This window comes from Anoplopoma fimbria, chromosome 16 (genome assembly GCF_027596085.1).
Source record: "Anoplopoma fimbria isolate UVic2021 breed Golden Eagle Sablefish chromosome 16, Afim_UVic_2022, whole genome shotgun sequence".
Lineage (NCBI taxonomy): Eukaryota > Metazoa > Chordata > Actinopteri > Perciformes > Anoplopomatidae > Anoplopoma > Anoplopoma fimbria.
The window spans coordinates 12,891,366-12,906,906 of record NC_072464.1 but is presented as its reverse complement, the minus strand read 5'-3'; the positions used below and the strand labels follow the sequence as shown (position 1 = coordinate 12,906,906).

Genomic DNA, 15,541 nt, shown 5'->3' with positions numbered 1-15,541 from the left:
TGTTGGTGCGATTATTTGGAAATGGAAGAAACACAAAATGACCATCAATCGCCCTCGGTCTGGGGCTCCACGCAAGATCTGGCCTCGTGGGGTATCGATGATCATGAGAAAGGTGAGGGATCAGCCCAGAACTACACGGGAGGAACTTGTTAATGATCTCAAGACAGCTGGGACCACAGTCACCAAGAAAACCATTGGTAACACACTACGCCGTAATGGATTAAAATCCTGCAGCACCTGCAAGGTCCCCCTGCTCAAGAAGGCACATGTACAGGCCCGCCTGAAGTTTGCCAATGAACACCTGAATGATTCAGAGTATGCTTGGGAGAAGGTAATGTGGTCAGATGAGACCAAATTCAAGCTATTTGGCATCAACTCAACTCGCCGTGTTTGGAGGAAGAGAAATGCTGATTATAACCCCAAGAACACCATCCCCACCATCAAGCATGGAGGTGGAAACATTATGCTTTGGGGGTGTTTCTCTGCTAAGGGGACAGGACGACTTCACCGCATCGAGGGGAGGATGGACGGGGCCATGTACCGTGAAATCTTGGGCGACAACCTCCTTCCCTCAGCCAGGACACTGAAAATGGGTCGTTGATGGGTCTTCCAGCACGACAATGACCCAAAACATACGGCCAAGGCAACAAAGGAGTGGCTCAAGAAGAAGCACATTAAGGTCATGGAGTGGCCTAGCCAGTCTCCGGACCTTAATCCCATAGAAAATCTGTGGAGGGAGCTGAAGCTTAGAGTTGCCAAGCGACAGCCTCGAAACCTTCAGGATTTGGAGAAGATCTGCAAAGAGGAGTGGACCAAAATCCCTCCTGAGATGTGCGCAAACCTGGTGACCAACTACAAGAAGCGTCTGACCTCTGTGCTTGTCAACAACGGTTCTCCACCAAGTACTGAGTCATGTTTCCTTAGGGGATCAAATACTTATTTCACTCGATCAAATGCAAATCAATTTATAACTTTTATATAATGTGATTTTCTGGATTTTTTTTTTGATATTCTGTCTCTCAATGTTAAAATAAACCTACCACAACAATTATAGATCGTTCATTTCTTTGTCAGTGGGCAAACTTACAAAACTGGCAAGGGATCAAATAATTATTTCCCCCACTGTATATAGTCCAACACCATCACAAGCTTAAGCCTCCAATAGGACCCTGAAGTGAAATACACACCTCTCTAAACAAAATCTGAACAACTTCAATGAACGCATGATTTATTGTTGTATTTCAAATCTGCAAAATGAGTCACGTTTTCTCAGTAAAAAACCAAACTGAGCATCATTAAATCACTGCTTTTACTGGCTTCACACTCATTTCAGATGAACCCTCATGTGTGTGTGTCCTGTTGGTGCTGGTCAGGTAAGCACTGATCAGCAGCAGCATCGACTGTCAGCAGAGGGATGAGTGAAGGCAGATGAAGTGTTGTGGTCCAGCCCTCTCCACCTCCTCCACCTCCTCCACCTCCGCAACAGCAGCAGCAGCAGCAGCAGCAGGATCTCAAGATGGTAGCAGCGCACACTTCTTCACATTCGTCGGAATCTGGCGAGTGGATTATTTGTCTGGATAAAAGGTATTTATTTATATCACGTCGCTGCAACTCATTTTAGGCCACTGTGATAGCCACTATTGATGGAACTATAACGCCATGTTCAGCTGTGCGTTGGGGTTTTTTTTTGTAGCTGAATTGAAACATTGCCGGCTCTGGAGTTTTAATTTCCCAACGGAATTAAGAACTGATGCTCAGGAGTTTTAATTAGGGCATCCTCGAGCGCGCCAGGTGTAGCAAACATACGGTTACTGCGTTCATATCGGGACACGCGCTCATTTGGGCTTCAAACAACGCAAGCAACTGTACCTCTGGTCAAAGTAAAAGACAATCAATTGTAGACAGGCGTTTGATATGCTGTTAAAATATGACTACTTTAATCACTGACTGTAGAAAACGGTTTAAGCTCCTCACTTAAATGTATTTTTAATGTCCAAATATCATGATGGTACATACCCAAAAACGGTATGCACGCAGTGTGCTCTATGGATTAACAAGAGCAGGTTAAAGTTTAAAAAATACATGTAAAAAAAAAAAGCTCCCTTGGCATTATGCTCTCTGTAAAAAGGAAAACATGAGCCAGAATGATGCATTTGCTCAATGCACAAATCCTGGACTACCTGAATATTTGGTACATTATGTATAATATAATATAATATAATATAATATAATATAATATAATATAATATAATACAATTCAGCATGATGGCCCTTCATATTTGTGTGTTTTAATAAAACAAGATTAGTCGTGAGATAATATATACCGTCAATAAGCCATTAGAATATTTGATACACCATGTGGATAGCTCTGATCATGAATAAGTATGTTATTTTGAGGTGCCTCAGCTTTACATTCTGCCCCAAATCACTGCAGAGCACTTGCCCAGCAGGTGATACCACTGCAGGAACACCTGCCAGAGGAGCTATTAAACCACCAAGCAGCTGCAAGGGTCTTGTCCAATGACAACACCTCATTTTAAAAGCTATAAATACTGAAAAGTCTTTCAGATATTTGTGAGTCACCATCATTTTGCATCACTGACAGGTGCACTGTTGCACAACTGTAACACACATGTCCACCATCTACAGCAAATGCACTTTAATTTGTTAATTCCATTGTGGGGATTTCTGACAGCTATTCCTTGTGCATCGATTTACACCTTGAATTCACACTCTCAGACTCAAAATAGTTGAAAGTGAACACAAGAGCTTTAGGAGCCAAATGGGCAGGGATATTGGACTCATGGCTCAGGTGTAAATGAAGAGGGGCTCTGACAAAGAAAAGGTCCAAAGTGCATCGGCTATAAACAGCGAAGTGACGCAGTGTGCCAGACGTGTTTACACAGTAATGTCCTCTGGTTAGTCCTAGAAGCCACCTGTGTCGTTCAGATCACACAGTTCTTGTATGACTCACGTTTTCCGAGCACATACCTGTAACATGTATGCTTCACGTTATGGTTCTGTGTTCATTTTGAAATGCAAGTCAGGTTATAAACACAAATGTTTCAATGTGCTTCCTCACTCCTTCTAAAAACTCATTGGACTTTTTTCACAGTATTTAGTGCAAAAAACCAAAGATGTCACTTAAATTGTTTGTGTTTTCACAGTTTAATGCAGAGCAGCTCTGTACTCTTTGAAGCCTCATGCTCTGTGACTGAACTGTGAATTAGACACAGTATAGGTTTTATCATCGCTTGTAGTGTTCATACTGCAAGAAACTGACCTGTGAGGAAAACATTCTGTCCTCAGGTGGACACTAAATCAGCACCTCTTGAAACCTTATTTTTGTTATCTTGGCTGGTTTCCAAATAGACGCCTCAGCTTTAAAAACTTGTGCTCCCACACATCTCTCTGTTGCCTTGTTGTCCTCCCTGTGTAGCGTGTTTGACAAAGTACGCAGTGCTGAAATAATGCAGGGTAGGCTCAGGTGTGATTATTCAGTCCAATCACGATGAGTGTAGTAAAGAGATACTTTAATGTGACTACTGTGAGTTGAAAGGCTGCCAGAAAATACACGGTCTAAGCCTGGTGATAGCTGTATTATTGTACTGATAATGTAGTTCAATAAATCATTTTCAGAGCTACATTAAGTCAGAGGATTGTTGCAGCGGGGAAGAAAGCAATTGTTTCCCTTCCTGAATTATTGATACTGTTTAGTTTCATTTTTGAAAGGATGGATATGGATTTAAAGGTGATATAAGCTACAGTACAACCACCCACATGTTACATCAGAGGCTCCAGATTTAGTCTAACAAATTTGGGGCCGTGTGATACAGGCAAGAGAGGAGTGAGATGGATTAAACACACACTGATCTGTGATGATATGACCCTGATCAGCATATTCTGCCAAAATGTAGGTCATTCACATTGTTCAAGCTTAATGCAATGAACAATATTTTATAGAGGCACTTTAAGCAATTCCATCCTTATGTAAATTGTCTCTTTTGGCATTATCTGCTTGAAACAAATGGTCAGTGAGCAGCTTGCTTTCAAAAACATGTGAAAAGCTCTGTGCGACTTTTCATAGGGAAATCTAGACTTATAATGTAAGCAATTTACTGTGGAAACTGAAACAAAACTTTTGACGAACCTAAAACCCTGCAGAATTACCTATTATGATCTTTATTTTTACTCAACCTTTTATATAGGAGGGAGACTTTGCGAAGACAGCACACTAGTCAGAGTTTCAATACAAATAAAACACAACAGACAGGAAACACATACAAGTAAGAGACTAAATGCAGCTCAAACGAAGTAATTGCATTTCTCAGATACATGGACTTTCAACATGGCTTTACATTTTTCCAAGGGGACTCTATAATCAAAATATAGTGTGGTCTGCAGATTATTCCGAATCAAGTGAGCACAATAGGAGAAGGATTTTCCCCTCGGCTCAGGTTCCTTGGAACCTTGTAAGTAAGCCATTTGGTGTAAGGAAGCTGAAGATTGATGGTGGTCTGCGTTAGCATATTAAATATTAGTGGAGTTTACCCACGGAGACAACATCAGCATTGTCCAAAACACAAGTTTTTTGTAACATGTAAACCAATAATAAAAAAAAAACAGCTTCTTTGCAAGATTTTCAATGTAAACTTTGATTAAGGATCTAGAATGTTATGATATATATCTATGTTGTATCCTGCACAAAATAGGAAAAGTTGAAGAGGCATGTTAGTCTTTGGCGATTAGACTGGTCATCATTTCATATTTGACGATAAGGCGTGACATAAATTGTAACAGTAAAAACAATGTTGGTACCATTCTACATGTGTTTCTTGATTAACTGTAGTCTTGTTTGGTGTCTATGTTCATGATGACTACAACAAAGTGCTGTTGTGAATTCTGACCTTCTGTCCGGGGTGCTGCTGTTGTGCAAGTTAAGTTATGACATAAGAGCTGTAACAGGAAACCAAAGGACAGTGTTCCTCGGGGATAAACTGGTGTCACATCTTTCCTGCAGAGCTTCAGGTGTTTTCAGAATGCAGGCCATGATGTACTTATGCCAGTTCAAGCTCTGCAGCCTATTTAGGTGCCTTATGTCAATTTATTGTTACCATTACCTGTACATGGGCCCTTTTCTTTTTATTTCTCCAGACCAGCAGAGCGCTCTGGAGAAGATGTTGACATAATCCTGGCACGTCTGAAAAACGTGAAGGCCTTCGAAAGATTCCACCCCAGTTTGCTGCAGCAGATTTGCCTGTGTGGATTCTATGAGTGCTTGGAAAAAGGCATCACCTGTAGGTCGAAACACAAACTCTGAAAGGGTCAAATTGTATAGCCAGCAACAAAATAAAGTAATTTTTCCTTTTTTAAAAACATGTTGATTTTTTAAAACTGTTCTGTTTTTTAGTGTATCGCCAAGGAGACATCGGCACCAGCTGGTATGCCGTCCTTTCTGGTTCACTGGACGTCAAAGTTTCAGAGACATCAAGTTATCAGGTACGACTGATTAAATGAATGATAATTTGATGTGCTAATTTAAAAAAAATGGGATTAAATCTGCATTATGTTCTAGAATTTACAATCTTTCTGTGAAGATTTGACAAGATTTTGTCAGTTAAATTGCACTTGAAATTCAAACACATGCAGAAGAATTTACATCCAACCTCCAGCTTGTTTGGAGCGTAGGCTCTAAAGAACATTTTTCTCATTACATTAGGGAACATTACTGATTAGTTTTTAATACTGCATCTCCATGGCCCTCAGTCAGTTTGTTTGGTTGCTGATTGGAGTAATTTCTCTGCAGATTGGAGAGCGTCAATCTATCGAACACAAGTGTTCAGGTGATTGCCTGTAGATGTTGAAAGTGATCTGATCAGTGCTCCTCGAGTGCCTAAAAACAGGGCCACTCATCAAGGAGGATTAGGACACTGCATTAGCATTTTAGAGCTTCTTTGTCTGGCTGGATTTTTGTATCCTTATAGAGGAATGGTCCATGTAAAGCACCCTCTCTTTTTCTGTTACAGGATGCTGTTACTATATGCACGCTTGGCACTGGCACGGCATTTGGGGAGTCGATCTTGGATAACACCCCCCGGCACGCCACTATTGTCACACGGGAATTCAGTGAGCTCCTACGCATTGAGCAGAGGGAGTTCAGGTCTCTGTGGGAGGTGAGTACCTCTGTCTGCTCCATCTGTACTTGAATCATACTGCAAACAGTCTCCGGCTACATGGCAGCTCGTGACACATCTCCGAGATTAACTCAAGGTCGATGCTTGTATCAAGAGATCTGAAAGAGCTCCTAGCAAAATATATGTTCAAAGTATCTTTAATGTCTCTTATAGGGAAATTATTTTGCAGCCAAGTTGCATAAAGACACACAAAACCCTAAACACTGATGGACAGCAAAACAAACGACAGGACATAGTTTACAGACTATTTCGGCAGTAGGTTCTGAAATACAGGAAACGTTTGTCATTTTCTTTAGTCTGACTTCATTTTCCCAGGACAAAAGTTGGAGACATTACATAAAGTATTCACATTTCTTAAAACAAAAATGACAAGAATGCATTTAACTACATTTTCTGGAATTAAACTTTTTTTATTTTAGCAATTAATTAAACGAGGTGAAAACAAAATTCAGCCTGATTATGAGGCTATAATGCACGGTAATTCTATATGTAGAATCACCCATCAACAGGTAAATGCAGTTGTTTTTACATATTTTTAGTAAAAAATGTTACTCTTTTTTTCATTGGCAGCTTACATCTCTGTTGATTCATCCTTTAATTTCTGACCTAGCTGAGGGGGCTGCTGCAAGCCAGCCACCTGTTTTGTTTGTTCTTGTTGCAATTGAAATGTTCAAATTTGAAAACTGTGATGAATTGGCATAAGCGCAAGCCAAAGTGTAGGTGGACTATTGGCAAATAATCTTGTGGATTCGTGAAGGTTGTTATTGTGAATTTATTTAATTTATTATTTTACGTATACTGTAAGCTTTTCGCTCCCAAGTTTGTGTGTGAGCACTCCACAACATAAATGGTCTATCAGGGAATAGAAGGTTTACAGTGTCTGACCACTAGATGGAAGTGCAGTGCTGAAAAGAAAAATATTAATTATGATTCTTTGTTTACTGGTGTGTTTCTTTATTGTGTGCACTAATTCAGTCACTCAACGCAAGCATAACACAGACCAACTATTCAGATAACCTGCCATAACAGTATGGAAGTATATCTCCCTGTGTCAGGACTAACCTGAAATTCATGTTATTAGAATGATTGTAACAAGATGCTTAAGAGAAACATTATTGTTTATAATTGGTCCCCATGCACCACCCATCCCTACATCTCCTTCATGTTAGTTGTTTGATGTCATGCTGCGTAGAGGCCCCTCTTCTCTCTCAGCTCCCCCTTTGCTGGAGCCGCTGCAATGGGCTGGTTTACTGAGAGAGACAGCCCATTTCCTCTGGGACCGCAGGGCATAAGGGGCTGGTAGATTATGGGCTGTGTGTCTGTGTCAGCGTACTGGCCAGCAGCAGAGTGACCGGATCCTTAACGTGGAAGTACTACTAGGCTACACGTTCCACCTCTGCCCTCAGACGACCTCTTCAGTAAGGTGTGTTTCAGATGAGATTTTATGGCTTCTGATTCTGGCGCCCACATTGTCATATCTTGTCCTTAAGATAAGATCTCCTTGGTCTTGGTTGTTTTGTGATGTATCGACCCATTGTGAAGTGACTGCGATTGGACGTAGTTCGGGCAACATGTTGTTATGTCTGTAATCTAGTTATGAAGAAGCAAATGTCTACTTAATATCACACATTTCAAGTGAAGCTGGAGTTTTGTTAATTATATGTTGGTTTAACCCTCATATACCAACATATTTAATAACAAGGAATACCGACCGGGCTATTTTCAGATTTTTTTTAATTTAAGGAAAGTAACAGTTTGCATATTGTGTAAAACCAAAATATACAGAGCAAATTAGGAAATCTGTGTCTGCTGCATGTGTGTCTATCTCCTTAATATGACTGACAAAGTGCCACAACCGCCCTGATAGTGTGTGATACTTTTAATTTGGACCCATGGCAAGCATGAACTTAATAAATGGTTACATCTATTAAACTTTTGAGATCTGACAATGACTACAACTCTGGGATCTGCAGGGATAAGGCATAATGTAGTATATTTTTTAAACAATTTGGTTCAATCCATTGGGTAAATCTTATATAATCTTTTCTAGCTCTTAAGGGACAAATGTTGGAGAATTATATTCTTGTTATTTTTATTCACCTATAGTATTATTTTAAAGCTCTCATCTTTTCAGAAATGTGTTTTGATTCTTGCTACTTCACTTGGATGTTTGACCTTCACTGTGCAGAAATTTGACTCATTCATCTGCGGAGGCGGAAAACGTTCTCTCTGCTCTACTTAAATCTGAGTTAAACAAAAAAATTTGGGACATCACAACTTGTATATGAGCCAGTGATGATTTATTTATTAACATCATTACTGTAAATACACATAGAACAATTAACCTCTTCAGTGGTTTTTGATTATCTTATTAAGCAACTTATCATGGTACACTTATACATACACCCATATATAGTACAGAGGTGAATGAAAAGGGATATTCATTTGTTTTCTGTGGTGTTTTAATCAGAATCTGGATCTTTCAGATCACTTTGAGGAGTGCCTAGTTGCATGTTGCACATTTTAGTGTCACGTGTCATTCAGTGTGGGACCTGCACTGGTTGGTCTTGACTTTGTGTCGATAGCCTTTGGTCTTGATCATGACTTGGTCTTAGTTCAGGTTGTCTTGACTACAACACTGATTTGAAGATGATAATTAAACCTTTTGGTAAAAAAACCCAACATATCAGAAATTATTATTCCAAGCAGAGTCTTAAAACTTGTTGATGTTTGTTTCAGTTCCACTACAGGTTCTCCAAATGAGATATCCACTCTGTACTCAGTAATGTTTCTAGATGTACTTCACCCCAAAACAATTTACCATGTACAGAATCAGCATCAATACATGGATCTTTTGTTGTTAGATGTGCTGAGCTGGCTTTGCCTTGCAAGAATGCCAATCTGTGACTGAAGGGCTATCGAGTTAACATTCACATAATCAGCTTGTTGACACGTAATCTTTAGTTTAGCTCCCGGTATTTTACAATTTCTTGTTGGGACAACAGTTTCATCAACTTATTCTACCTGGCACTGGTGCTCATTCATTCCTCCCAGCACTGCCCCAATGCAGTACAATTGCTTATGTAGTATCGTTGTTACTGATGGAAGCAGACTTCAGACTTTATTTGCCAGTCCTGATGCACTGTGGGGCAAAACCATCTCCAACTTCCCTGGATGTCTTCTTGGCTGTTAAAATAAATGAAGTCCATTTACATCACAGTGGCTTTATTAAAGTTGAAATACATTTTATGGTGCATGGAAACCCTTGAGCTGCATGAGATCAGTATTTTTATTGCTTACAGCCCTGAACACCAGGGTGAACAGAGAAACCCTCCATTTATTGATGCCAGGAGGAAACTCTGAAACAAAGTCACACACCTCCTCCTCCTCCCACACAGATCTGTCCTCCTGTGGCCGAGTACTCTTACAAAACTATGCCAGACGGAGCACGGCATTGCCCTAATAAACCAATAGATAATACTATTTATTCATCCCTGTCCAAGTCCATTATTCAGTGTATATCTGTCTCTTTCTTTTTCCTAAAATGTTTAATTGTTCCATGCATTTTAGGTTATGTATTAATGTTTGTTTCCATGTTGCTTGCGTCTGACAGTAGTGTATAGCAAATGCATGAATTAGTGTCTATGTGTGCCGCTCATGCATGCAACTCGTACATTTATTGTCTTATGCTGCTGACTGCTACAACCGCTGGGAACGAGCAGCCGCGTGCTGTTTGTTTAACAGAGCAGACATGAGCCGAGCTCAGCACGCTCGGGCACGCTGACCGAAGCTCGGCCTGATCATCAATTTGCTCTTCCCTTTGTTTCCTGCTTCCGATGGGCACTGTGATTGAAACAACACGGTTGTGATTTTTGTTTGAAGGGTCATAAGACAGCCCTCGTACAGTCACGTCAGCCTGCCTGTGGCCTGGAAACTCTGATATATTCGATTAGATGTGACAAATTACACATCTTAGGAGGACAGTTTGATAAGCATTGCACATGCTTTGAGTAACATTGTGTGTAGGTGCTTTTGGCTGTATGTATTATGCAGGCATGCTTATGCTCCGAGCGTGTCTGTTGGGTGCTGAACAGAGAGAATGGGTGGGTGGGATTGGTGTGTCATCAGTCCATAGAAGCCACCTGGTGAGCAGCCAGTGGAGAAGGCTGATGAACAGGAAGTGGCAGGGACGCAGCGTGCCCTCTGGTGTCTGAGGATTGGGTGGAGAAGGGTTGGAAAAACAAGGCCACATGGATCCTTTGGTAGTTCAGTATCCAAGTTGTACGCCACATCCAGGGCGAAGTCACTCAAAGTGCACAGCGGATATCTGCACAGGAGAGGCAGGAAGATTATATCAACCCATTTCTGTTTTATTCCCTTATCTCTGCTCACAGAGTCATTACATCATCAAAAGATGATGTAATGAACTCCAACCTAGAAAAAAAAAACCCCCACAACCAGCCATGCAGATTTTTTGTTATCAGCTCAATTTTTGCTTCTTTATTCAATCCACAAAGTAGGAATTTTTGTTTTAACGGCTTTTACTGGATTTATGTAAGGCTTTATGATTTAGATGAAATTAGATCAACGAGATAGAAAGATTTAGGATGAAAGTTAAGAGTTACAGCAACTGTAAACCCACAAAACGCAACCTATTTCTGTAGTGCAGAATATTGTGTCCAGTGAAAAGAACAATGCTGTGCTATAATCATTCAGCTGGCACACACACTAGATTTCTCTCAGCTGTCATCTACCATATCATCGCCTCGTTTATGCGTTTTTCACATGGGACCAATATTTTTTTCATTTTGCTTATTTGTTCTTGATTTTCAAGTTAAACCATTGCATGGAGGAGCTGACTTAACTGACGTCAAACAAATAAAACAGTGAATCTATTTCAAACGTCAAATCAAATTTGTTGCTGGCATTGGGATTTAAGATGGAAAATTAAATATGTTCTTTCTCGAGTGACTCAGTCCATCATATTGACATCTAAAATAGATTTTAGGAAATTGCTTTGTCTTAAATTTGTCCCTGTTCAATACAAACTTGTATTCCATCAAATTCAGGGTGACCATGATGTCACATCCAAAATAAGACATAATTTCCCATCACATGGTTTTACTAAAAGTGTGGCAGCTAACCTGTTATGGTCTGTTTATTCAATAGGGAGGGTAAAGTGACAGGGAATCAGATTTGACATGGTGAGTTAGTGACACACATCCACACCTGCTCAGCCCGATCTCTCCTTTTTTTTAAAAGTTACATCCATTCCCGGTCTTTATCTCTTGACTGAAAATCAATTTGATGGCAATTCATGCCTGAATGTCTGTTCAACATTCAGAGCATTAATGTGCAAATAATGATTTCCTATGTAAAGATATAGTTGAGTAATGTCTATCTGAGCAGAGAATGAAGTCACTCACCCTCTGTGTGTTTTGTAATCCGAGCTTCTCAGTGCTTTCTTGACAAACCCAAGCCGGCTGCACGTGACTTTACAGTGCATCTTCTTGCATGTGAGCGTGCCACAGCTCATGGACGTACTCTTCACCGCGCTCATGCTGCGGTCATAGCTGATAACGCCTGATATTCCTACCTTAACCCTAACCAGTCTCTCTCCTCTAACCCTAACCCTAACCCTACACTCACCCAGGCCTAAACCTAACCCATCCAACAAACAAAGGCAACAAGTACTAGCCAATCAGAGACGGAGTAGTGTTGGTCATTATTTTGCCAATGGAGGATTTGCCTTTCATTCCCCTGCAGGTTAGCACTGTTACTTCTGTCAGCACTCTTGGGGTTATTTGCACTGTTTGTGTTGTTAGCGGCCAGTCTGCGAATCAGCCGTCGCCATTTTGGGAGTCATATGAAGGCAATAGGTATGCTCTGAATTTCTTATTGAGCACTTTTAAATAAACACCAAATGTGTTAATGCATAAGGCTGTTTTCTTTTTTGCAATACTCTTTGAGGCATCAAACATGTGGTATATGACCTATTTAATGTGCTTATTTTGGTCAGATTTACACAATGAGCATTTTAGGAACTGTTATTCTTTATTAAATTCAATGTTACAGCCCGTTACAAGCAGCCACGGGATGAGCCTGTGTGGTTTAAAAAATCTCTAGTAATGTTCACACATTTTTGCTTTAAAAGAAAGGCTTGGACGCTTCACATTGTCCATTTTTTTTTAGAGATTAAACATTGCAAAATGGACCTTCATCAGGCATCAAATTGATAATATGAAACAACAACATCATATAAAGATTTATAAAGCTACCCACTGCAAAAACCTGAGATAATAACCAGATCAATTAATAATTAAAGTATCCTTAGAATTACATTAATGACAAAATATATATTCAGTTCATACAACTTAATGTTGTGGGAGGCATACATATTATTAAGCTCTTGATGGTGTGATCAAATTCTCAGGAGGTTCAATGCAGCTGTCTTGTTGATTTGATACTTAACAAGGTCAAAGATAAGATGCCATCTGGTCTGTGTCCTTGAGAGGAAGAAGCTCAGTGATAGGAGCATCATACTGGATGGTAGACTTTACATTTAAGAGTTGGATTGGAGTCACAAAGGAAAATTCACACGTTTAACTAAAGTCTGCCAGTGTGTTCACGGAGGAAATCGCTCCCTGAGGAGTTATAAGTTGATGAAAGCAGCAGAGACATCTTTCCAATATTTATTTTATATATTTCAGATATTCCGGATCCTGTAAGACTCTGCTTTAACTCTTCCTTTGTGAAGGTGGCCAAGCAGAAAATGGGCAACTACTCTGTGTTATGTGTGAATATTAGCTAAGGTTTGGGAGCGAAAGAGAGAGAGGGAGAGGGAGAAGGAGAGAGAGAGAGAGAGAGAGGGGGGGGGAGAGAGAGGGGGAGAAAGCAAGAGAGAGAGAGAGAGAGAAAGAGAGGGAAAGACAGAGAGGGATTGAGAGAGAGTGAGAGGGAGAGAGAGAGATGTAGACAGATAGAGAGAGAGAGACAGAGTGACACAGCGAGAGAGAGAGAGAGGGGACAGAGACAGACAGAGACAGAGAGAGAGAAAGAGGGAGAGGGACAGAGAGAGACAGGGATAGAGAGAGAGAGGAGAGACAGAGAGATAAAGAGTGAGAGAGGGAGAAACTGCTCTCCTGTGTGCTCAGTGACTGTAGTTAAGTTATCACCTAGCAACTGCTGCTCAGAAGACTGACTGGCACTCTGCTGGGCTGAATGTCTGCTCACTCTGCTCTCAGAGCGGCGTGCGGGCTGTGGTGACGGAGCTGCTGGATGATGCTGGACCTATGACTCTTAGGACTGGACTTACATGCTTGGAGTGTTTGTTAACACCTGGATTAAGAAGGTGTGGAGGACCTTCCAGTCAGTAACAACAATAATAGGCTGCATGGGACGCGGGTAGCAGCTCTAGGTAATCTTTGCCAAACTTTTGAACAATCCAATGCGTTTGTTGCATGAGAAACACTGTATTATATATTGGGAGAGTGAAAGAAATGCTGGTTATAAATGTGTCCAGAGTCGTTTTTGCTGGTGTTGCAGAACTATCTGGAGATTCAGAATTTGTTATCCAAATCTCAAAAGTGGTATTCAGTATTTTTCCTACTATCTGCTCTGTCAGATTTCCTCTCTGTTTGAGAGGAAATCTGTCAGAGCAGAAGAAAACGTGAAACTCTAAGGGAGGAGTTTTCCTCCCAATTGTTTCCCTCAAGTGGCCTGAAGTGTGCCTGTGAGAGTACACAACAATCAGTGCCTGCTTTGGGAACAGTTTGCACTATGTGGTTTATGTAATATGGGGTGAATTATTCAAAATACAGCAGTGCATTCATGCACATTGATGCTCATAATGCAATAATGTAATCAAGCATGAACAACAGAGGATGAGCTGGAACTGCACTGTAGCTGGAGATGACTTGGTTAATATATTCACTGATGTGTTGTTATAACAAAGATGAGACTAAACTTATCTGTGAGCTCTTGCAATCTTATTAACAGTGTGTATCAGACAGATATATTGACTCACTCCATGGTGAAAACATTGCTGTTTATATAAACAAGATGTATGGGGGAAAAGATACACATTATTAGTATTAAACAGGGTTAAGAGACATGTAAGAGCTCTGCTGCTGTGAACAGTGAAGTCAGTGTATGAGAGCAGATGAGTGTAAACAGTTGACCAAAGTTTCCCTTGAGGAATACAGAATGGCACATCTGTTATTGACAGACATTTGTAAACCCCTTTTTAAATGCAAATTTCCCCGCTGCGGGACTAATAAAGGATTATCTTATCTTAATCTGAGGAAAAAAGTTGTGTGATGATGATGTTGGATCATACGCACAAATTACTCTTGGATGTCTGTTTACACTACATTTACATGATTATTAGTCAAGTACGTTCAATATTAATTGTGTAAACAGTTTGAACATTCTATGTTTCAGAAAATATAACTTTCAGAGGTTTAAATTACATTTGCTTTTCTATTATTAGCAAAGCACAATTGGCTATCACTAGCCAACTGCTTTGATGAGGTAGGTGTACTACTAGGTCGATTGGTGGGTTACCAAGGAGGAAGTGGGTGTACTTTCCATTTTATTCCAATGGCATTTTTGGGTGATAAGTGGGTTAACTGTAAACCACCTGAAAAAGATGTGGGTAAACCCCATTCACCTGGATATTTCCTCTACTACAGCACTGACAGCAGTACCTGTGGCCCATTCAGTGTATTTTTCACATTCTTGTGCCACAGCCTAGCCACTAATGCTGCTTTCCATTTGATGTGGGAAGTCACATTTTATTACCTGGAATGCAGCCTGAAAGTTGGACGAACCCTGACCCTGAAATCAAAGATGGCTATCATGTGGACACTCTGCTACGGTGTGTGTATGTGCAAAATACCAGCGTAATACAACGGGTATTGCAAACAATGGCTAACAATTGCTTAACTTGTTTAAGCAAAGTTTTCCTACGTGTTGGACTGGAACGCAGTCAACTCGGATGTGAAGTTATTCCCAGCTTGAATTTCAGATTTATGAGGTAAATGGAAAGCAGCATTACTCCCACTAACCCTGATGATGTAATTGACTGGCAGTTGTCTGTCAGTTTGAGCACTATTTGAGTGTGTGTGAATTTTCTGTTTGAGTCATTAAATGAGAAACCAATAAAAAAAAATCTTGAACTTTGATAAAAAGTTAAAAGTACAAGACTGAGTGCTTAAAAAGAGAGAATTAAAGTAAAACTCTGACAGAGTAAAGTAAGAAACATCTCGTCATTAAGCATCAAATCCAGGGCCTTAGATATTAGATTTTAGAAGCCACCAAGTCAATAAGCTTTTGGATTCTTGGTC

At 40.3% G+C, this 15,541-nt stretch overlaps 1 protein-coding gene across 2 annotated transcripts in view; it reads left to right on the top strand.

Annotated features, from left to right (window-relative positions):
* Positions 1-1,516: 1,516 nt before the first annotated feature.
* The window catches only part of rapgef4a (Rap guanine nucleotide exchange factor 4a), a 33,483-nt gene continuing 19,458 nt past the window's right edge, over positions 1,517-15,541 (top strand). The window contains exons 1-4 of one of the 2 annotated variants that reach the window (XM_054614745.1): positions 1,517-1,584; positions 5,155-5,297; positions 5,411-5,499; positions 6,027-6,173. In XM_054614745.1, coding sequence (XP_054470720.1) covers positions 1,517-1,584; positions 5,155-5,297; positions 5,411-5,499; positions 6,027-6,173 — 447 coding nt within the window. Of the gene's footprint in view, positions 1,585-5,154; positions 5,298-5,410; positions 5,500-6,026; positions 6,174-7,530; positions 7,618-15,541 lie in introns of those variants that run through there. The other variant, XM_054614746.1, reaches the window with a different exon arrangement.